Source organism: Vicia villosa, unplaced genomic scaffold (genome assembly GCF_029867415.1).
Source record: "Vicia villosa cultivar HV-30 ecotype Madison, WI unplaced genomic scaffold, Vvil1.0 ctg.000939F_1_1, whole genome shotgun sequence".
Classification (NCBI taxonomy): Eukaryota; Viridiplantae; Streptophyta; class Magnoliopsida; order Fabales; family Fabaceae; genus Vicia; species Vicia villosa.
In genome coordinates this window covers 292,440-317,778 of record NW_026705421.1, presented here as the reverse complement: position 1 = coordinate 317,778, position 25,339 = coordinate 292,440, and the positions used below count along the sequence as shown (strand labels likewise).

General features: G+C 34.6%; 1 protein-coding gene across 1 annotated transcript; it reads right to left on the bottom strand.

Annotated features, from left to right (window-relative positions):
• Nucleotides 1-7,026: 7,026 nt before the first annotated feature.
• Nucleotides 7,027-13,901, bottom strand: LOC131632388 (uncharacterized). Its single transcript, XM_058903137.1, has 2 exons — nt 12,989-13,901; nt 7,027-7,461 (listed from the first exon to the last, which is right to left on the bottom strand). The coding sequence occupies exons 1-2, from the start codon at nt 13,785-13,787 to the stop codon at nt 7,445-7,447; spliced, it is 816 nt and encodes a 271-aa protein (XP_058759120.1). The 5' UTR covers nt 13,788-13,901; the 3' UTR covers nt 7,027-7,444.
• Between the last annotated feature and the right edge of the window lie 11,438 nt (nt 13,902-25,339).

The following is a 25,339-nucleotide window of genomic DNA, read 5'->3' as shown; positions in this document are numbered from 1 at the left end:
AAGTAAAAAAAAAATAACTTCGGAAGTTCATTTCCGAAGCAGGGGCAGTTTTGGGTTTTCGCTGGGGGTGACCCCCCATAGGGAGGTGGGTAAAGAAATTTTCAAGTAAAATCCTAATTTCTTTTGCATGAATGTTTTGCACCTTTAAGGTAAATTTTGTTGGATCAAAAGAAGTGTCCAAAATATTTATCCTCATATTTTATGTTTATGAGGAGATATGGTTTCAATCTTGAAATCTTTTGAAAGAGTATCAGTAAAAAGCAAATAGATTCTAAAATTGTTGTTGGTATGAAAATATATAGAGATGCAAAAGAAGGAAAATTGATTTTGGTTCCGGAAAGAACCAAGAGCAAGAAGTCCTCTAAAGTATATTGGTAAAATAGGTAATTCACTTGACAAAAAATGTGCCCAGAAAACTACTATCATTCTTCTAACAAGTTTTAATCATTGTGTTTATCTACTTTTTTTACTACTCGCTCATATCAAAAGATATAGAGATCCAAAAAGTAAAATTGATTTTGGCTTCGGAAACAACCAAGAGCAAAAAGTCCTCTAAAATGAACTCGAAAAATTACGATAATTCTTCTAATAAATTTTGATCATTCGCTTTCATTTATTTATTTTTCTAATAATCGATTGTTCAAAAATGGAGTTTTAGCTAAAATATTTGTGTATGATGTCATAATTAGGAAGAAATATTTAGGGAGAAAGAGAAGAACAAATGTCATTTCTCTGCCGCCTCAAGCATTTTTCAATAGACTCAAAAATTACGATGAACACGATTTTTTCATATAAGACATTACTTTTAATTTCCTTGTGCAAACTTGTAAAAAGAGTGAAGTAATTGTAGAAATAACATTTGTTAATTGTGTTTCCTCAAAGACAAATTTATACTCTTTGTCCACTAAGGACTTGATTGGTATGAAAGAGTTAAAGAAGAGAGAAGTTGAGGAGAGAAAGTAAATGTCATTTTCACTTTTTAATTGTTTTATTTAATTATTAATCTGTATATTATTTCAATACCTTTATAAAATTAATTTAATAAAAGTGCAATGTCTTAAGATAATATTATTATATTTTTTAATTTGTGTGTAAATATTTTAAACGACATTCATATTAAAACGGATAGTATTAAATTGTTGAAATTACAATTTTATCCATTTTCATTATTACAATTTAAACGGTCATGTGATGCAGGAGTGGCATTGTCTTTCTCCAATCCTACGATATGTTTTATTTTCTTCACTGCAACGCCAATATTCTTTTAAGCAATATTGCATAACAATTAAAAAAAAAACATTTTGCCAACATTGTGTTACAGTAATTAATAGTTAGCTTTCATATATTTCAAATTTGTATGTTTTTTTATTGAATAACAATTTTTATTTGATAAAAATAATTATTCCATGATAGTATTAGATTTATCAAAAAACATCTAAATTAGGCTTTTGTAAGATATGATTTTGAGCTTATGTCTTATAGCTTATAGCTTATAAGCTCATATGAAAATTTATACATGTTTAATAACAGTCTTTTCATCACTAGCTTATAACTTATTTTACTAACTTATAGTTTATTTTCCAGACGCTATTTCAAATAGCGTTTTAACTATCTTATCATTTTTTCTTTCTTTTTTATTCTTATTATTTTAAGATAAACTCATTTTTATCCTTAATAATTTATTTTTATTTCAAATTAAATAATTATATATTAAATATCATTTATGTCATTTTACATTTATAAGTTACTTGAACCGTTAATTTTACCAAACACTTCAATTAGCTTATTACTTATCAGTCTCAACCATCAGCCATAAGCTATAAACTATCAGTCATCAGCCATCAGCTATAAGCTATAAGTTATTAGCTAGCTTATCAATCAACCGCTATTTTTACCATACATACCATTAATCTTGACTCTTTTTTTTTTTTAAGTTTGAATTTAATTTGACTTTAAGAATTTATTTGTCAATTCTTAATATTGATCTACTTCTCTCTTATCAATTTCTCTACTTTTTTTCATATCAAATATTTCTCATCTCTTTTTATCTTTTCAAACTCTCTATTGTTGAGAATCAAGTGTGAGGAAGAAGTCTCACATTAGTTTAAAAATGGACGATAAAACACTTTATAAGTGAGAAAGCTCACACATCTATCACCTTAAGGTTTTAGGTAGATATGGGGTGTGTCTCTCACAAAGTGTGTCCCAAGTTAAAAAAATGTTCCCTCGTCGACCCCCCCCCCCCCCCCCCCCCCCCCCCCCCCCCCACCCCCCCCTTCGAGTTGCCTCCAACAGTGGTATCATGAGCCTTTGCTTTCGAGATATGGGTCGGCTCACTTGTATCCAAACAATTCTTGCAGGTGGTGGATAGAAGGTCTTTTGTTGAAGAGTGTCAACGGTGGTACAAGTGTATTTGGAAGAGAGAGCTTCCACATGAGGGGGAGTATTGTGTAAGTGTAGAGAATCAAGTGTGGGGAAGAAGTCCCACAATGGATAGAAAGGGAAGATAGAACATTTTATATGTTAAAAAAGTGTTCCCTTGTTGACCGCCCCCCCCCCCCCCCCGAGTTGCCTCCAACATCTATTTCTATTTTCTCAAACTCTCTATTATCTATTTCACACTTCATAGTTTCTCTAAAGAACCAAACACACCTTATATAGATCTAATATGTATGTTCAATTTTTCAGAAGGTATGTATTCCGTGCATATTTATAATGCCCTAGATCATTATCACTCATAAGCACTTAAACTTTTCTTTGAAATTGTGTTTGAACCATGTTATAAAAAATTAAAATGACCTACAAACTTCTGATTTTTCTTCATAAGGTAATCCCAAGTGATTCGGATATGGTCATTATTAAAGCAGACAAACCATCTTAATTTGGTAATATTGATGACCTATGATGGTCCATAAACATCACTATGAATAATGGATTTTTTTTAGGAGGGATTATATGTTTTGACATAATATTGTAGAATTTTCACCGTAGGATTTATTATCCAAGAGTTAGAATTGTAATCTATTTTAGACGCTTCAAATTAAAGGATATAGAGTCTAGCAAATTCTTTATCATTTCTAATTGTCCTTCTGTAACACGGTGGGAGAACTGACTTTATTTTTCGCAAACAAATGTTGCGGTGAGCAAGAGTCGCCACCGACTTTTATTTTGTCCAATTTCAGGAAAGGTAAAAAGAACAGTAAAAGACCTTTTTTAGAAGAAACGGACTCGGGGGGTAAGTTATGAAAAGGGAAGGTGTAAGCACCCTTTTCATCCACAATTCTTTGTGGGCTCTTAGTTTGCTTAGCTCATGTTTGTTTATTGTTTGTTTGGAAAAGAGTTTTTTGAAGAGAAAAGGACTTTAGCTTAAAAATGTAGCCTTTGTTTTTGAAAGAGGTGTGAAAAACAATATCTTGGTTTTGAGCAAGAAAACTAAGAGCATTACCCTATACTTTGTCTTTTCTATACTTTTTAAATTTCCTAGGACTAACCATACCATTTATGGGTAGGTAGTTCCTTTTTATTGGACGTGCGGGACAATCGAAGGGTCATCGGAGGTCGTTGAAGGCAACAATTAGAGGTACCTTTAGCAAATTCGAAGGGACAAATCATCTCAATCGAGGGACAAGATCATGCATTCGTAGGCAGCAATTCGAGGGTCATCGAGGGAACATGATCTTTGATGATTTTTTTTGTTTATCGAGGGACGTTTGCTTTAGATACCTCTACATTGGAGGGACACAACCTTTATTCGTAGGCAACCAAGAGAGGCGTACCTTAGGGGTGAGTGTGTGAAGCAATCACGTGTATCTTTTCAGAATATTTATCTTTTCAGTTAGTGATCTAAATCGTATTTAATTTCTTTTCACTCCCTAAATTACTAACTCATGCAGGTATATAGTACCAAAAAAAAGCAGAAAAATAAGAGAGTCCTAACTATTACAGGGCTTCGGGGGAGGGATTACAATAAAACCTTTGCGGGAAAGTATAATGCGGGAATTTAGATGTCCTAATTACTATTACAAACCAGGAGCAGTTACAATAATTATGGGGAAAAAATATAAAAAAATTAAAAGTTAAAAATGTCCGTAAAAATAGTCCAATGCCTCGGAGTTTAATACCTCACAATCAATAAAAAGATGTTAGTAATAAAGCATAAAAATATGTATGAGAAGTGGCAAGATAAATATGAATTATAGTTAACAATAAAAAATAATAAAACTAAACATATTAAACTATAAAGAGAAAATGACTAATTAAAATATTTTTGGCAAAAGAAAAAATAATAATTCTAACATAACATGCCATTTTTTTTGTATATTTTTTTTAATGAGGAAAATAAAATCTAATTCTAAACATGTTTTTTTTTTTTTAATTTTGATATCACAACTATTAAAACTATACTTACAAAACATATATAAGTAAACTAAAGAAATTAAATAGGGGTGCATAAAGGGAATTAGTTGGGCCAAAATATGGCAAGCCCAAGATCAATATAGAATAAGCACCAGGAGGATGCATACTGCACAAAATAGGGTGTAAGAAGGAAGAGTGGATCGAGCCTGCATATCAAACGAAGCCCAACATAAAATTGAAAAAAAACCTATGGGACAAAATGACCAAACGGCCGTTCACCTATCTTCATTCGCCTCCCCTGTTATCCCAACAAGTTGCTTCCTTTATCTGTTTTTTTCAGAACCTCTAATGTCTCTTTCAATGTCATGTTATCCTCAAACATCTCTCAATTCTCACGTTCTCCCAACAAATAATCATACAAGAACAAACTAATAGAGTGAGCTTACCACACCAATATTCAACCTCTCAAATCGAACTCAAGAAATAAGCGTTCAAAGGAAAGAATCGAAAATTAAAATGTATCAACTATTACTCAAGCACCAATCGGAAAGCATATGGAAAGAAAGGATTCGAATATACCGATACAAGATGAATGGCGGACGGAAGTCGCGGTGTTCTGAAGCATGGGTGCTCGCGATTCGGGTGTGAAACTGCGTCGTGCGTGGCTTCGCGGTGATGAGTGTTGTTGTTCTTGTGGTGATTTAGATCGAACAAGTGGCTGGAAGTTGTTGTTTGATTGCAGTCGCGAGGTCGATGAAGTTATTTGCGTTCGGGGTTGATTCAGTCCTCGCTTCTTTTCCCCTACTTTTCGATCGGTGCCGGTGTTGAGTTGTGACTTGGATCGGTTTATTGAAAGGATGCTCGAGTTGAGTTGAGTTGGTGGCTGAGTGGTCTTCTGTGGGCTTATTGCTTCTCCTTTCACCTGAAAAAACATGAACACCATTACTGTAAACAAGAATTGATGGTTAATTTAATTTTTGATCTGAATGGCATCTGTTTGAATTGGTTAAGTTTTTAGTCATGAAGTTTGAGCATTGCTTGGATGATAGTTGTCGGTTTATGTAAAAATTTCATAGGTTAAGGTTGAGATTATGAGTCTTGTTCATGGGGTAAGGTGAATGTTTGTGTAAAATTTATTTGTTGTAAAAACAAAATCGTGAAGGATGGTGAGTTGTTTTGTAACAAAAATTGTTATTAGTCTTTTTTTTAAGATGAAAATGGGGCGATTTGTACGTGAGGATTGAGAGGAAAAAAAGAAATTGTTGTTATGCACAGGATTTAGAAAAAAATATGCGTATTGTCACATGAATGTGTAAAATACAGTGTTTAAAAAAGATGGAGGTCTTTGTTAGTTTTACTAAAAAAACGTGGAGAATATTATTTTTGTGATGTGAAATTATTAAAAAAAATCGTGGATTTAAAAATGAAAGAACTATCAGATGTTCATCATTTGGTTGAAAACATAAAACAAATTAAAATTAGGGAGGGAGGGACCTCATATAGAAATCATCGGCCGAAAAGAAAAGTTTTGAAAAAGTTTTATGAAAAAAGATTTGTAGAATTGTTAATTAGAAAATTGTTGGTCGAAAAACATTAAGGGAGGCCTCAAGTGTCATCATTGGCCAAAGCAAAACAATTAAAAAAAGGTTTTTGAAAGAAAGTATAAAAAGGTGTGAAGAAATGTTAGTAGAAGTGTGGATTGAAACTGTGATTGTTTAAAATATGGAAATGCATCAAGCGGGAATTGTACCCGTGACCTTCTATCTACAAGCCTTTCACTCTTATCAATTGTGCTATGTTATTTATTTGAAAATAAAATGCCAATTAAAAGTGTATGAAGCATCGGCCAGTATTTTTTATTTATTAAAATATAAGCAATTTAAGAGTAAACTACTATATTTTAAAATAGACTTTAAATCGAATATTTATAGAATTCAGGATGTCAATGTAAATGAATCCAAGATTTTATAAAAATCCAATTTTAAGAATAATTTCGAATTTTTCTTTTTAAAGTGTGGGCAAATTTTGGGGTATGACACCTTCCCAAAACTAATGTATGAAATTTAAACAAGTTATAGATGAATTTATTGACATAATTAAAATATTTTTTAAGTTTACAATTCGGCACCGAACTGCAATCAAGTTCATAAACATAGAAGAATGAATTTAGTGTAATAGACTTTTCCTTTGGATTGTGCGAGAATTACACATACTAAAGTAAATAGAATTATTCTTTAAGTAATGTTATTTAGGTAGCAACACTTAGGATAAATTATTTTCTTGATTTTTAGGCTTAATTCATATACATGTTTAGTTTCTTGTATTTTGTTTATACTTCACTTGGATTAGTTCTAATAGAGATTAAATATACCTAAAAGAAATGAAAAATACCACAAAATTCTACACATATCTACTATACAAATATTTACCAAGAGATTTACCATTTTATCTAAAGTGTCCTTCCCTAAAATAAAATTAACAATACAATTTGGACATTTTAGTATTTAACAAAACAATCTTATCACATTTTTTTGTCCAATGAAAATAAATTCTTTTGCAACGTGTCACTCCTCCCTTCACGATTTAGCTTCTATATTCTCTCTTCACAATTCAAATTCTCCTTCCCCCTTCTCTTTTCTCTATCCTCAAACCCTCAAACCCCAAATGTCTGTTGTAACACCCCAATCTACCCCAAGCATTTATGCGGAAAATATCAGAGTATAAAAATTCTCAACAGAATCAGGATGTCACACATTCAACATAAACATAAACCTGTCATGCTTTTTAAACTAATACATAACACTATCAGGATTGGAGTGAACAAAACTCATAACATATATCTCAACTTCTGAATAACATAGTATTCATAGCATAATCCAAACTTAGGTTTAACATGCAACAAATTCACAATGATTTGACAGTTAAGGCATAGAATCTTTTGAATCCTAAAAAGCAACAATACAAACAACTACTCAAATACATCATAAGGTTCAATAAACAAATAACGACATCAAACAAGTGTTCATTTCCCCCCGAGTGCTACGTATCAGAGCAATGACACCCAAAACTCGACTATAAGCGGAAACAGCTACTCATCTGGATTACCTGCACGTTACCCACGTGGAGGCAACATTCAAACAGAAAAGGGTGAGATATCAAACTATATAAATAGGATTATGATAAATCATATATTAGGTAAGGAATATAAATGAATCACCATTTCACACAACATCAACATAAACAACACAAAGAACATCATCAAAGAATAGTCTCGATATCAACACGTCGGCATCTTCAACAAATCAACACATAAGCATCACCATGCATAAACAACAATTTCAACCAACAACAACTAACAACGACTCGAATGCGACTCAACTGTGCATATGCATGTGGTACCATTGGAGTAAAACTCCCAACGTAGAACATTGCCAGTAATTCCGAGGCATAAGGCAAAGCCTTCAACACGGTCACATATCAACATCACACCGTTCAACTTTATGTTATGCTATGCTATGCGAAAACATACAACGACCACAATTCGACAACGAAACAACGACATAACAACAACACAACCACGATCACATATCAACATCACACCGTTCCATTTTAGCCAAAGGCTCACAACACAACTTATCAATTCATAGCGTTATATACAGAATATCAAAATTTGCTATAATTCACACTACGAGACTACTCAGATTACAATGCACAAAATAATCATATTGGCAATCATAACATTAATTGCAACAAAAGCATCTAGAACGAAATCACAATTTTCGATTAATTCGCAATATATCAATAAACCAAGTAAGGCAGAACAACTTCCAATTAACATTTAACTAAATTAGATATCATGTTAATTATCAAAATAACATCGTTGGCATAGCAATATATTATTTTCAATTTAATTATTCAACTAAAACACAATTACGGTCAAATTCTCGCGAGGTTCCGTAATTTACCGATAAATCGAATAATTTATTCAAGTCTAAGTATCTTCTAATTAAATAGACTTATTGAAATTAATTATACTATTGATTAAATCAACCGATTAATAATCATATTATATTAATTTCAATTTACTACTAAATCTATTTCATTTCCAATTTCTAATATCTACTGATATGATATTATTGCTGTCAAATGTAATACCTGTGCTTAATTACCATATTTATTAACACTGCTATATCGTGACATAGTTCTTTTTTTTTAATTAATAGTAACTAGATATCAATTACATTATCAATTATCATCATCATATAATAATACTAATACATATTAGTATTTCTCATTTTCTAGATAACAAGTACCTAAATTACCTAAAACTATGCATATAATCCACCTTTTTCTAAGCTAGAGACAAAAAGAAAAGAAACAAATGTGCATGACATAGGAACAACTAGGGACACACATCTCCAAACTACAAGAGGCACACGCCTCTTTTTGCAAATGAACAGCCCTCGCTCAGCTTCTACTTCGTTGAAAATTCCATTCATTATGAGAATAAATTAACAGCAATACTTCCCATAAAAATGATTTTGCAATCTCAAACAGAAAATAAAATTAACCCACACAATGATTAATCTATACCCTAAACCCACATAAAATTCATCATATACCTATTTAGGTAGTAAGAATCCCCCCTTACCTTGGATTGAGTGCAGCTCTAAGAAGTTTCAATGGAAAATTGAAGAAAAATGACACTTTAGAGCAACACTTTGGGTCTCCTCTTCAAACCCTAACCCCTCTTTCCTATTTCTCCTTCTTCTCCCTCGGTTTCCTCTTTCTTCTCTCTTACTGATAACACCACTTCTATACTACTTCTATTTCTATTAAAAAAAAAACTATATTAATTATTTAATACACAAATGGGCCTAACAAAATATACCCCCTTAATACCTAAAGATGTCATTAATTAAGCCCAATATTATTTCCACACTTAATATAAAAATAATACTTCCACTAAAACTCCATTAAAATAAAATTCGATTATTTTAATATACCGACTTATTACTCAGTGTCTCATATTTCCGGTCTAAACTTAATTACTCAGAAAATTCTCAAAACGCTAAATATTAACTCATTAATATTTCTAATACTAAAAATATTAAAATTATCGATTAAATGTCGACCCGCTATCCCGAACTAATACCGACTAAAACGCCCCAAAACGCAAAAATTTCAGAAAACATCACAAATGTCTAAATTAAGCAAATAATTATTTTTCCGGGCGTTACAACTCTCCCCCACTAGAATATTTTCGTCCTCGAAAATAGAAATTTACCTGATTCAAATAACTCGGGATAGAAATCGCGCATCTTGCTCTCTAATTCCCATGTCAAGCTTTCACCAGCTGCTCCTAACCAGACAACTTTCACCAATGTAATCTCTTTACCTCTTAGAATCTTCATCTCACGATCCACAATTCGCACAGGCCTCGTCTCCACTGTGAGATTATCACACACTTGCACATCGTCCATCTGAATCACATGAGACGGATCGGAAACATACTTTCGGAGTTGTGACACATGAAACACATCGTGCAAATTAGCAAGATTTGGCAGTAACGCCACACGGTAAGCAACTCTCCCAACTCGATCTGATATCTGATACGGACCAATAAAACGAGGAGGGAGCTTTTTAGACTTAAGAGCTCGCCCAACACCAGTCACAGGTGTGACCCTAAAAAATACATGATCACCAGCTTGGAATTCCAAATCTTTCCTTCTCTTGTCATGGTAACTTTTCTACCTACTTTGAGAAGCTTTCATCTTATCTCGAATAAGCTTCACTTTTTCAGTAGTCTCCCTAACAATCTCGGGTCCAAGTACCACACTCTCACCCGATTCATGCCAACATAACGGGGTCCTACACCTCCGACCATACAACGCCTCAAAAGGTGCCATCCCAATACTAGAATGGTAACTATTATTGTAAGTGAACTCAATCAACGGAAGATACGTATCCCACGAACCTCCCTGCTCAAGAACACATGCTCTCAACAAATCCTCTAATGACTGAATAGTTCTTTCGGTCTGACCATCCGTTTGTGGATGATACGCCGTACTCAACCTCAACTTAGAACCCAACGCCTCTTGTAAACTCTTCCAGAAATCGGAAGTAAACCTCGGATCTCTATCTGACACAATACACAAAGGAACACCATGCAACTTCACAATCACCCTGACATATATCTCTGCTAACTTCGCAATCGGGAATGTGATATTAATAGGTATAAAGTGTGCCGACTTCGTAAGCCTATCAACAATCACCCAAATCGAATCAAATCCTCTCAAGGTATTAGGTAATCCTGTTACAAAGTCCATTGAAATGCTATCCCATTTCCATTCTGGAACTTCTAACGGTTGCATCAACCCTGCAGGCTTTTGATGCTCAATCTTTGACTTCTGACAAGTCAAACAAGCATACACAAACTGTGCCACATCACGTTTCATGCCAGGCCACCAAAACAAACTCTTCAAATCTTGATACATCTTTGTAGCTCCTGGATGAATACTCAAATTGCTTATATGACTTTCTTCAAGAATCACTTTCTTAATCTCCTCATCATCAGGAATACAAATACGATCTCGGAATCTCAACACACCATGCGCATCTAACTTGAAATCATCCTTCTCAAGTCGATCGGTTCCTACCATCAAATCCACCAACTTCACATCTAGCTTCTGAGCCTCTTTGATATTGTAGAGAAAGTCATTGTTAATATTTAACATTCCCAACATAACACTATGTGGTGTCACTTCACAAACTAAGCTCAAATCTCGAAACTGCTCAATCAACTCCAACTCCTTAGCCATCATAGCCGACATATGCAAGGTCTTTCGGCTTAAAGCATCGGCCACAACATTAGCTTTTCCGGGATGATAATTCAAACCAAAATCATAATCCTTCAATAATTCTAACCACCTTCGCTGCCTCATATTCAACTCTTTCTGATCAAAAAGGTACTTCAAACTCTTATGGTCACTAAACACTTCAAATCTCGAACCATAAAGATAATGTCTCCAAATTTTCAACACAAAGACCACTGCAGCTAACTCTAAATCATGCGTAGGATAATTCTTTTCATGAGTTCTCAATTGCCTAGACGCATAAGCAACCACTTTACCATTCTGCATAAGCACGCCACCTAACCCCATCAAACAAGCATCACAGTACACAACAAAAGGCTCTCCTGGATTAGGCAAAGTCAAAACCGGAGCCGACGTCAACCTCTTCTTCAACTCATTGAAACTTTCTTCGCATCGAATATCCCATACAAAAGCTTTTCCCTTGCAAGTCAGTCTTGTCAACGGAAGTGCCAATTTAGAAAATCCTTCGATAAATCGTCTATAGTAACCGGCTAAACCCAAGAAGCTGCTAATCTCAGTAGCTGATTTCGGAGCTTCCCATTGTAACACAGCATCAACTTTAGAAGGATCCACGACAATGCCATGACCAGAAATGACATGACCAAGGAAACTAACTTCATGCAACCAGAATTCACACTTAGACAACTTGGCATACAACTGCTTCTCTTTCAGAACTTGCAACACAATTCTCAGATGCTCTTCATGCTCTTCTTCAGATTTAGAGTAAATCAGAATGTCATCAATGAATACCACTACAAACCGATCCAAGTAAGTATGAAAAATACGGTTCATGTACTCCATGAATACTCCCGGCGCATTAGTAACACCGAAGGGCATCACCGAATACTCGTAGTGTCCATACCGAGTCCTGAACTCGGTCTTCTGAATATCATCTTCTTTTACTCTAATCTGGTGATATCCGGACCTCAAATCAATTTTAGAAAACACACTAGCACCCACCAATTGATCCATCAAGTCATCAATTCTTGGAAGCGGATACTTGTTCTTGATCGTCGCTTTATTCAATTGCCGATAATCAACACAAAGTCTCATACTTCCATCTTTCTTCTTTACTAACAACACGGGCGCTCCCCACGGCGATACACTTGGTCTTACAAACTTTTTCTCAAGCAAATCTTCTAATTGCTTCTTCAGTTCAGATAACTCAGATGCAGACATCCTGTACGGTGCCATAGAAACAGGTTTGGTACCAGGTACAAGATCAATCGCAAACTCAACTTCTCTTTCTGGAGGTACATCAGGAATTTCATCAGGAAACACATCAGGAAATTCTCGCACCACCTTTAACTCGTCTATTCTAACTTGATTCTCAAAAGACAATGACGCCATCAACGAGAACATTTGTGCTTCGTCTTGCATCAATTGCCTCAACTGCTTACCAGTCAACAAACCAACTCCTTCTTCCTCGGGAGAAGAAAACCTCAAGAACTTGTTAAAACAGTTGATATGAACATAGTTATACTCTAACCAATTCATACCCAAGATCACATCTAATCCACTCAACGGCAAACAAATCAAGTCAACAACAAAGTCTTTGTCAAAGATCGACAAAGGACACTTTGAACACATCAGAGAAGTAGTCACTGATCCCTTAGCTGGAAGATCGACAACCATCTCTCCATTCATGGAAGACAACATAAGACCCAATCTTTCAACACAATCAGAAGCAATAAAACAATGAGTAGCACCAGTATCAATAATAGTGATTAAAGGAGTACTATTAATGAAACATGTACCTCTGATGAGTCGGTCTCCACTAGTTGTAGGAGTCCCGGCTAAAGCAAACACCTTTCCACCGGATTGTGCCTTCTTCTTTGGACACTGGCTACCAATGTGTCCCTCTTCGCCACACGTGAAACATACCATGTCCTTATGCTTGCAATCAGACATTGCATGTCCCATCTTACCACATCTGAAACACTTCCTCGCATCAGCAGTACAAGCATTGCTCTTATGACCAGGTTGACCACACTTGAAGCATACAATCCTAGCAGGAGCATCTCCCCCACTAGACCGCTGACCATGAATAACTCTTTGTTTCCCTTTACCAGCATCATACGGTTTCCCACGGCTTTGTTGATTCTTGCCCCTTCTATCACTAACCATCTTGTGATGAGCATTACTATCTTCCTCAAAGATCCTACAACTGTCAACCAAATCAGGAAACAAACGGATCTTTTGGTACCCAACAGCCTTCTTGATATCCGAGCGTAACCCATTCTGAAACTTGATGCACTTAGAAAATTCAGCACCTTCGCCATCAAAGTGAGGATAGAACTTAATCAACTCAGTGAACTTGGCAGCATACTCGGTCACAAACTTGTTCCCTTGCGTCAACTCTAGGAATTCTATCTCTTTCTTACCCCGAACATCTTCAGGATAGTACTTCCTTAGAAATTCCCTACGAAACACATTCCAAGTGACTTCCTCACCTGAAAACTCCAACCTAGCAAGCGTCTCCAACCACCAATCATCAGCTTCCTTAGCCAGCATATGAGTTCCATATCTGACCTTCTGAGCAGGAGTGCAATCCATAACACGGAAGATTCGCTCGAGCTCCTTCAACCAATCAAGAGCACCATCAGGGTCATGCGTACCCTTGAACACCGGCGGATTTCCCTTTGGAAAGTCGCCAAACTACGAGATCCAGCATTCTCGTCAGCATTCGGTTGGTTCTGCATAGCCTGAGCCATCGCTTCCAAAGCAGCAGCTATCGCGGCATCATTCCTCCCAGCCATAGCGTCACTACAACACAAAAACAATTCAGCACAAACAACAATACACGATTGTTAGACTACACTACGACTCGACACTTGGCCGGACAAGACCGACCTGCTCTGATACCACTAATGTAACACCCCAATCTACCCCAAGCATTTATGCGGAAAATATCAGAGTATAAAAATTCTCAACAGAATCAGGATGTCACACATTCAACATAAACATAAACCTGTCATGCTTTTTAAACTAATACATAACACTATCAGGATTGGAGTGAACAAAACTCATAACATATATCTCAACTTCTGAATAACATAGTATTCATGGCATAATCCAAACTTAGGTTTAACATGCAACAAATTCACAATGATTTGACAGTTAAGACATAGAATCTTTTGAATCCTAAAAAGCAACAATACAAACAACTCCTCAAATACATCATAAGGTTCAATAAACAAATAACGACATCAAACAAGTGTTCATTTCCCCCCGAGTGCTACGTATCAGAACAATGACACCCAAAACTCGACTATAAGCGGAAACAACTACTCATCTGGATTACCTGCACGTTACCCACGTGGAGGCAACATTCAAACAGAAAAGGGTGAGATATCAAACTATATAAATAGGATTATGATAAATCATATATTAGGTAAGGAATATAAATGAATCACCATTTCACACAACATCAACATAAACAACACAAAGAACATCATCAAAGAATAGTCTCGATATCAACACGTCGACATCTTCAACAAATCAACACATAAGCATCACCATGCATAAACAACAATTTCAACCAACAACAACTAACAACGACTCGAATGCGACTCAACTGTGCATATGCATGTGGTACCATTGGAGTAAAACTCCCAACGTAGAACATTGCCAGTAATTCCGAGGCATAAGGCAAAGCCTTCAACACGGTCACATATCAACATCACACCGTTCAACTTTATGTTATGCTATGCTATGCGGAAACATACAACGACCACAATTCGACAACGAAACAACGACATAACAACAACACAACCACGATCACATATCAACATCACACCGTTCCATTTTAGCCAAAGGCTCACAACACAACTTATCAATTCATAGCGTTATATACAGAATATCAAAATTTGCTATAATTCACACTACGAGACTACTCAGATTACAATGCACAAAATAATCATATTGGCAATCATAACATTAATTGCAACAAAAGCATCTAGAACGAAATCACAATTTTCGATTAATTCGCAATATATCAATAAACCAAGTAAGGCAAAACAACTTCCAATTAACATTTAACTAAATTAGATATCATGTTAATTATCAAAATAACATCGTTGGCATAGCAATATATTATTTTCAATTTAATTATTCAACTAAAACACAATTACGGTCAAATTCTCGCGAGGTTCCGTAATTTACCGATAAACCGAATAATTTATTCAAGTCTAAGTATCTTCTAATTAAATAGACTTATTGAAATTAATTATACTATTGATTAAATCAACCGATTAATAATCATATTATATTAATTTCAATTTACTACTAAATCTATTTCATTTCCAATTTCTAATATCTACTGATATGATATTATTGCTGTCAAATGTAATACCTGTGCTTAATTACCATATTTATTAACACTGCTATATCGTGACATAGTTCTTTTTTTTTTTTTAATTAATAGTAACTAGATATCAATTACATTATCAATTATCATCATCATATAATAATACTAATACATATTAGTATTTCTCATTTTCTAGATAACAAGTACCTAAATTACCTAAAACTATGCATATAATCCACCTTTTTCTAAGCTACTGACAAAAAGAAAAGAAACAAATGTGCATGACATAGGAACAACTAGGGACACACATCTCCAAACTACAAGAGGCACACGCCTCTTTTTGCAAATGAACAGCCCTCGCTCAGCTTCTACTTCGTTGAAAATTCCAGATTCATTATGAGAATAAATTAACAGCAATACTTCCCATAAAAATGATTTTGCAATCTCAAACAGAAAATAAAATTAACCCACACAATGATTAATCTATACCCTAAACCCACATAAAATTCATCATATACCCATTTAGGTAGTAAGAATCCCCCCTTACCTTGGATTGAGTGCAGCTCTAAGAAGTTTCAATGGAAAATTGAAGAAAAATGACACTTTAGAGCAACACTTTGGGTCTCCTCTTCAAACCCTAACCCCTCTTTCCTATTTCTCCTTCTTCTCCCTCGGTTTCCTCTTTCTTCTCTCTTACTGATAACACCACTTCTATACTACTTCTATTTCTATTAAAAAAAAACTATATTAATTATTTAATACACAAATGGGCCTAACAAAATATACCCCCTTAATACCTAAAGATGTCATTAATTAAGCCCAATATTATTTCCACACTTAATATAAAAATAATACTTCCACTAAAACTCCATTAAAATAAAATTCGATTATTTTAATATACCGACTTATTACTCAGTGTCTCATATTTCCGGTCTAAACTTAATTACTCAGAAAATTCTCAAAACGCTAAATATTAACTCATTAATATTTCTAATACTAAAAATATTAAAATTATCGATTAAATGTCGACCCGCTATCCCGAACTAATACCGACTAAAACGCCCCAAAACGCAAAAATTTCAGAAAACATCACAAATGTCTAAATTAAGCAAATAATTATTTTTCCGGGCGTTACATCTGTACAAACCCTAAGAATGTCGCTGCTTTCATCCACCATTCTTCCCTTCCCTATCACTGCACCGCTCTCGTAAAGAGTCGGATAGTTTCCTGTTACTTCTCGAAAATCTCTCAAAGGAAGAATCAGAGACCGAATCAAAGGAAAACAAATCCTCAGCTACGATTATCACGCTATCACCGCATCGCTCTCGCAAAATCGGTTGTTCTAAGGTATCTCTTTAATCTTTATACTAACATTTATGTCTTTCTTCCAATTATTTTGATTATTTTGATATTGTTCCTTTAATTTTATGGATTGATGAGGAAACAAAGATTTGATTTTTGAAAAAACTATCTTTTGCTCAGGTTATGTGGATTTCGTTTTTGAACTATCACCGTCTCACTCTCTCTGAATCCGTAGTTCCAAGGTAAACTTGGTTAAACTATCTTTTGTTCTACATGCATGATAATTTAGTTTTTGGGGGATTTAATTTTTGGTTATGTTTTGGATCTGCTTGGTTATATTTTCTTTTAAAGCTTTTATTATGATTTGTAAATGGTTGTTGAAACTCAAATTTGAGCTGTAAACTGAATGTTTGATTTTGTTGTGTGAGGTTTTAGGTTTCAAGTTCGGTGATTTGATTCCCAAAACAAGATGTCTAACTTTCATGTAATGGAGATGATAGGATCTAAACTGGTTTGTGGGGTGCTTTTATAAAACCACAGGTTGATTAGTCAAAATATAATGGTTAGTAGAAAGTGATTAGTATTTATTTTATTGACAACAACCTATACACCTTTATAGATTTACAGTACAAAATTACTATGGTTTATTGCTTCAATATTTTATTTAACTCCAACTATTTTTGTTTTTAGATTCCCTTCCTACATCTTTATAAAATAAAGTTCTATTGAGTGTTTATATGATCTTAATTTTTGTTATCCATCATTTTTTACACTGTGGATCATTTGCAAACCTTTGTGATAATATATATATATATATATATATAGAGAGAGAGAGAGAGAGAGGGTTGATTATTATTCTCAACCATTTAAGTGATTGAAGGATTATGCACTCAAATTAGATTGATAAATGATGTATGTTTCTAATGTTATTGATGACGACTTTTATTTGTCAAGTTTGATGTTACATGGTTTATTTACAAAGCTTCTTTTGCAGATATATTGCATGTAGGTTCAAAGAGCTATACATCGCCATCTAGAATAAATGTAAGGTTATGTTTGCTTGATTGGTCAATTACACTCTACTTCACTTGTCTTTGTTATTGACATTTTTACTCTTCAGTTTCTAATGGAAGTTTTTTTTTGTAAAAGCAGAATTTTCTTTCCTTTTTCACAAATTACCCACTATTTATAGGATGAATTGCTCTGGGCTGCTGTATTTTACCACAAGTTGCTCCTTTTTAGCTATAGTCTATTTTGACTACCTCGCTTATTGTAACACCCCAATTCTACCCGAAAATATAATGCGAGAAATATCAGAGTATTTAAAATTTCAAACAACAAATTGGAGTATCACATATCAACTTAAAACTTCAACTTGTATTTCATTCAACAATGATACATAGCATTCGAATAACAGTCAACTATCAGCTTTATTCAACTCAAACAACTTGGAAGTATAACAAGTACTTCATATTATTCAACTTGGATTCAACGGTTATACTAACAACAACTAAAACATTAACAACATAGAAACAACAATATAAACAACCCCCCGAGTGCTACATATCAGAGCGACACACCAACAGGACTCGATGAAGCAACAAACTTCCACAGCTATACTTGAGTACCTGCCCATTTTCCATGGTAGGGGAAACATCAGCAAAAGGGGTAAGATATCAAACAATATAAAGGAAAGTATGATAATAGATATAGCAAGATAAAATCATACACAATTCACCACTTCTCTATAAAAGCAATTTGCATCACGACAACAACATGGTTCATATATTCCAACTTATACACATATATCATTAATACATATATATTCACATTCTCATCATATATGTTTCATTCACGTACATCATATCTACAACACATCAACAATCCATATCAAATGAATTCAACTTCACAAACTATGCATCCACACATCATAACAATGAATCAAATGCAACTCGGTATACAAACTCAATGCGACTCAAACTATGCATATGCATGTGGTACCAATCGGAGCTTCACCCCCCGTCACCAATTGCCCAATTCAGAGGCACAAGGCATAAGACTTTGTCACTAGTTTGCCAATCCAGGCCGTCACAGAGTATGCATATGAAATGTGATTCGACAAACAAGACAACATAGCATACTCATCACAATCACATGTCATCACGAGGCATAAGCCTATATCACAATGAATTACCATTTATACAAGGTAATTCACATCACCATAATATTTCATCTTCACTTAGTCACAAAATCATCCTCACAAATATATACAAGATCACGTATTCACAAAATCGTCACAAATATACAATTCGCATATCATCAAGATCATTACAATTATCATCATGTTTCGGCACATCGGCACAATTACTCAATTTCACATATTAACACAGTCATCACAATTATCATCATAATCTACTAAACTAACGATAATTAGCTAGGATTCATACCATAAGGTTAATCACATAACAATGCACAATAATAATCATATTGGCAATCACAACATTATTCGCAACAAAGACATCCAAACCGAAATCACAATTTTTGGTCAATTCTCAAAATAATCTCAATATGCCAATATGTCAAGTAAATCAAATCGACTTTTAATCATCAACTAAATCAAGTAGAAATAATGTTAATTATCAAAACAACATCATTGGCATAACAATATATTATTCTCAACTTGAATATTCGACCAAAACACAATTACGGTCAATTTCTCAAAATACCGTAATTTACCAATAAACCGAATAATTGGTCCAAGTCCAAGTATATTCCAATCACATAGACTTATTGGAATTAATTCAACTAATAATATAATTATCCAATTAATAATCAAACTATATTAATTTCAATTCAACTATTATATTTCTATGCCATTATTTTTTTCCAATTCTACAACAAAACTCATTATTTCACTATCAATGGTTTACCCACAACAAACACAACATTCTAATACACATAGATTATCAATTGCACACAACTTATCACATTTATATAATCACATTCCAACAAATAATCAAATACCCGAAATTGCAACATAGAAGAACATGGATATCAAAGTATAGAATCAAACCCACCATAACATACTATCATACAACCCTTTAGCATGAAAGAACCCCACCCTTACCTTGGAAAATATGGACTCTTTCACCATAGCTCTAAGCTTTTCTCCAAAATAAATCCTTCAAACATAATTTGGAGTCACACCTAAAAACCAGTTCGGAAATCGGCTTATCAGACAAAACCACGCGACGATCCAACAGTTGGATTGAGATACATCCGTTTTGCTAAGGTGACTCTTTGCTGAAACATAGCTGCGAAAAATGGGGTTTCCTCTAGCTTTTCTCTTCCACCATTGTTCTCTCTCTTTTGCCTCTTTTCTCTTCTTTCTATCTTTTCTCCCAAATGAAAAATAGTAACCTCTAAAACCCTAACTTTCTCTTACTATCTCACTTATGTTAATTGGGCTTAACCCGCCAATCCATCCACTATGTTTCTATCACTTAGGCCCATTTAGTTATATCTCTCTAATAACTCAATTAAGTCAAACAACACAAACACACACATAATTAAATACTTAAATAATTATTATTTCACATAATAACTAAATAAATAAATAATTATTAAAAACACCAAACAATATAATTACTAATATAATTAATAAAAATATTAATTAAAATCGGGATGTTTCAACTCTCCCCCACTTAGAATATTTTCGTCCTCGAAAATACAATCGACACAACCATCTCATCGCCAAAACTACACCTACTCCTTCTAGCTTCGTACCATCACAGAAGCGTTCCACACCTTCGACCATACAGAACTTCAAAAGGAACCATACCAATACTAAAATGAAAACTGTTATTACACGTGAACTCAATCAACGATAAATAACTATCTCAAGAACCTCCTAGCTCCAAAACACAAGCTCTCAAAAGATCCCCAAGCGATTGAATATTCCTCTCCGCTTGACCATCAGTTTTGCGAATGATAACCAGGACTCAAACACAACTTAATAATCAAAGCACTTTGCAAACCTTTCCAAAATCTAGAAGTAAACTTTGGATCTCTATTCGAAATGATACTCACTAGAATACCATACCAACAAACAATCTTCCCAAGAATACAACTTTGCAAGTCTCTCCATCGGATAATCCATTCTTATCGGAATAAAGTGAGAATATTTCGTCAATCTATCAACAATGACCCAAATCGCCTCACAATTACTCGATGTCCTCAACAACCTAAAACAAAATCCATAGAAATGATATCCCACTCCCACTCAGAAATGGATAACGCTTGTGTAACACGGTGGAAGAACTGACTATTTAAAAATGTTGCGGATAGCAAGAGTCGCCACTGACTTTTATTTTATCCAATTTTTAGAAAGGCATAAAAGAACAGGAAAATACCTTTTAAAAAGATTGAGTTCGGGGGGTAAGTTATACAAAGGGAAGGTTTAAAGCACCCTTTGTATCTATGGTTATCCATGGGCTCTTAATTGCTTATCTCACTTTTGAATTGTTTGAAATGTTTGAAGTGTAGTGTGTGAATAAGAAAAGCTTTGAAGAAGAACTTTAGCTTGTAAATAAGCGTAGTATTTTGAATTTGATTTTTGAAAAAAAGAGTGGGAAAAGATTTTGAATTTAGAGCAAGCAATTAGTAGCAACTACCCTAAGTTTTAAAATTTGTTCTTTTAGCTTTTCAGGGCTATCCATACCATAGGAGGGTAGGAAGTCCTTTTATCGGATTTAAAGGGTCGTCGGAGTTATCGTTCGCCATAAGACTGTCTCTGCCATAAAGAGGGTGAAGGATAGAAAAACACTTAGAAAGGGGGGTTTGAATAAGTGTAGTTTAAAAACTTGAATGATAAAAACAATTTGCACAGTTATTTTTATCCTGGTTCGTTGTTAACTAAACTACTCCAGTCCACCCCCACGGAGTGATTTACCTCACCTGAGGATTTAATCCACTAATCGCAACAGATTACAATGGTTTTCCACTTAGCCCACGACTAAGTCTTCTAGAGTATCCTGATCACAACCTGATCACTCTAGGAACAAATGCTTAGACACAAGCTAAGACTTTCTTAGAGTATCCTGACCACCACGTGATTACTCTAATTACAACTGCTTAGACACAAGCTAAGACTTCCTAGAGTATCCTGATCAACACTTGATCACTCTAGTTACTTACAAATTAATGTAATCAATTCTAAGAGTATTACAAATGCTTCTAAAAAGCTATAATCACAACAGTGATATTTCTCTTAACGTTTAAGCTTAATCTCACTAAAATATTACAACAGCAATGTAGTGAGCTTTGATGAAGATGAAGTTTCTGAGCTTTGATTTGGACAGCGTTTCAGCAAGTTAATATTCACAGAAATCGTCAAGAATTCGTAACCTTGCTTTTCATCAGAACTTCATATATATAGGAACTTGAGAAGATGACCGTTGGGAGCATTTAATGCTTTGCGTATTCCGTACAGCATTGCATTTAATGTTTCACGCTTTTGTCAACTACCTCGAGCCTTGTTCACGCTGTGTCTACTGACGTTGCCTTTAATAGCTTCCAACGTTCCTTTTGTCAGTCAGCATAGCCTGCCACCTGTACTTTCTTCTGATCTGATGTTTGTGTAGACAACGTTTGAATATCATCAGAGTCAAACAGCTTGGTGCATAGCATCTTCTTGTCTTCTGACCTTGAAGTGCTTCTGAGTGTGATACCATGAGAACTTCAGTGCTTCTGCTTCTGATCTCAAGTTCTTCTGATGCTTCCATAGACCCATGTTCTGATTCTGCCTTGACCATCTTCTGATGTCTTGCCAGACCATGTTCTGATGTTGCATGCTGAACCTTCTGAGACGAAGCTTCTGAGCGCTGATTTGTGCATACTCTTTATATATTTCCTGAAAGGGAAATTGCAATGTATTAGAGTACCACATTATCTCATACAAAATTCATATCCTTGTTATCATCAAAACTAAGAATATTGATCAGAACAAATCTTGTTCTAACAATCTCCCCCTTTTTGATGATGACAAAAACATATATAAATGATATGAATTTGCGATCAGAAAGAGCAGACGGCTAAAGACAGTTTACACAGCTATAGCATAAGCATGTGAATATGTCTCCCCCTGAGATTAACAATCTCCCCCTGAGATGAATAATCTCCCCTTGAAATTAATACTAGAAGAATTTTATAAATAAAAGACTTCCCTGAGTATTTCAGTAGAGACGTTCACATATGCTTGATCTTCAGAACATTCATGACTTCTGATTTCTGCTTCCATAGGACAGCTTCAGAACATTGAATTTCTTTAGATCCTTAGAACATTCACAACTTCTGATTCCTGCTTCCATCAGACAGCTTCAGAACTTGAATTTCTTTGATCTTCAGAACATTCGCAGCTTCTGATTCTTGCTTCCATCGGGACAGCTTCAGAGCTTGAATTTCTTCTTACATCACTTCATGCTAGATTGTATCAGAACATTGTTGAATGTACCAGAGCATCATCAGAGCATCTCTACATCCTGAAATGTTACAGAACAAAACTAAACGACAAAAGTCAGCATGAATGAGTCAGAACATAGAGTATGTTTCATAACACATAATATGTATCAGAGCCATATGGTATGTGTCAGAACACATAGACATAATGTTTCAGATCATATTCTATCATCAGAATATCTGAACATTCTTCCTTCTTGCTTCTGATTCTGATTCTGAAGCTTCATAGCACTCAGCTTGCTTCAAGAATCCAAGAGCTTGATTCTCTAAAGAATTGCTTTTCCTCATCTTGTTGCTTTCTATGTTGATCTTCTAAAGAGGATCTTCAGTTCCTGCAACAACACAACTTAAAGCAAGCATAGAACTTTGCAAGTTCTGTTAGTAAAGCAACTGATTAAATCAGATCATTTATCACATATTTTCTCCCCCTTTTTGTCATAACATCAAAAACAATATAAAAGATTTAGATGTAGAAAACGACAAAGGAAAGAAACAGAATCAAACTTTTCATTGATTAAACAAGCAGGATTACAAAAGATGTATGCAGAATAACAGATGCAATCAAACAAAGAAAACTACAAAGGATGTGAGAGATATGAGGATATATCTGAGGGATGGGTTGAAGGAGAGGAGATATCAGATGGTGAAGAAGGTGGTTCCAGAGAGATGAATGAAGAGGAAGAGGTGGTGGATGTATGTGAAGAGGGAGGTGATTGAGGGATACCATCAAGGGGTTGATACACACGTCTAGAGTAGTTTCCAGACATCATAGCTTCAAAGGGATTCACCTTGAGAGGGTCATAGGTGATCCTTACTCTTTTTGGTTTGTTTTCTGGTTCATCAGTTGCCTTTCTCTTTTGTTTACGATCAGTTTCTTGATTTGCAGAACTTGATGAAGGATTCATGATGAAGTTGCAGATAGTGAAAACTGCTAGGGTTTATGATATGAATGCAAAGAGAAAGAGAGCGAAAAAGAAACTGAATGCAAAAGAGAGAAATATAAGAGGAAAAGAAACGTTTGAAGAATATAAAAAGAAAAGAAATAAAAAGAAATGATGGATAGCATTTAATGTTACGTGACGTGAGGAGAGATACTCACTACTTCTAATTGATTACAAACAGAACTTCTTATAAGAAACTAATCCAATCTCATTTCAGAAGATACTCATACATAAGGTCTTCTCATCTTCTCATTCTGGGCATAAATCCATACTGATATTCTTCAGAATGAACTTAAACCTATCTTCAGCAAGGGGTTTTGTAAAGATATCAGCCCATTGATGGTCTGTATCCACAAAGTTTAAAGATATAACACCCTTATGAACATAGTCCCTTATGAAATGATGTTTAATCTCAATATGTTTAGCTTTTGAATGTAAGATAGGATTCTTAGATAAACATATAGCAGAAGTATTATCACAGAAAATAGGAATGTTACTCTCATATATCTGATAATCTTCTAGCTGACTTCTCATCCAGAGCATTTGTGTGCTACACCCAGCAGCAGCAACGTATTCTGCTTCTGTTGTTGAGAGGGCAATAGTAGCTTGCTTCTTGCTGTACCATGAGATCAGATGACTTCTAAGAAATTGACAACTTCCAGAAGTGCTCTTCCTTTCTATTCTATCTCCAGCATAGTCAGCATCACAAAATCCTACTAAGTTGTAATCTTTGGATCTTCTGTAAACTAAACCAACATTAGTAGTACCTTTCAGATACCTCAGAATTCTCTTAACCCCAGTTAAATGAGATTCTCTCGGATCTGATTGGAATCTAGCACACAAACAAACACTGAAGAGAATGTCAGGTCTAGAAGCAGTTAGGTATAGAAGAGATCCAATCATACCTCTGTACAACTTCTGATCTACCTTCTTACTTACCTCATCCTTACCTAGGACACATGTTGGATGCATAGGAGTTTTGGCTTCTTTACTATCAGAAAGATTAAACTTCTTCAGAAGTTCTTTCACATACTTCGTTT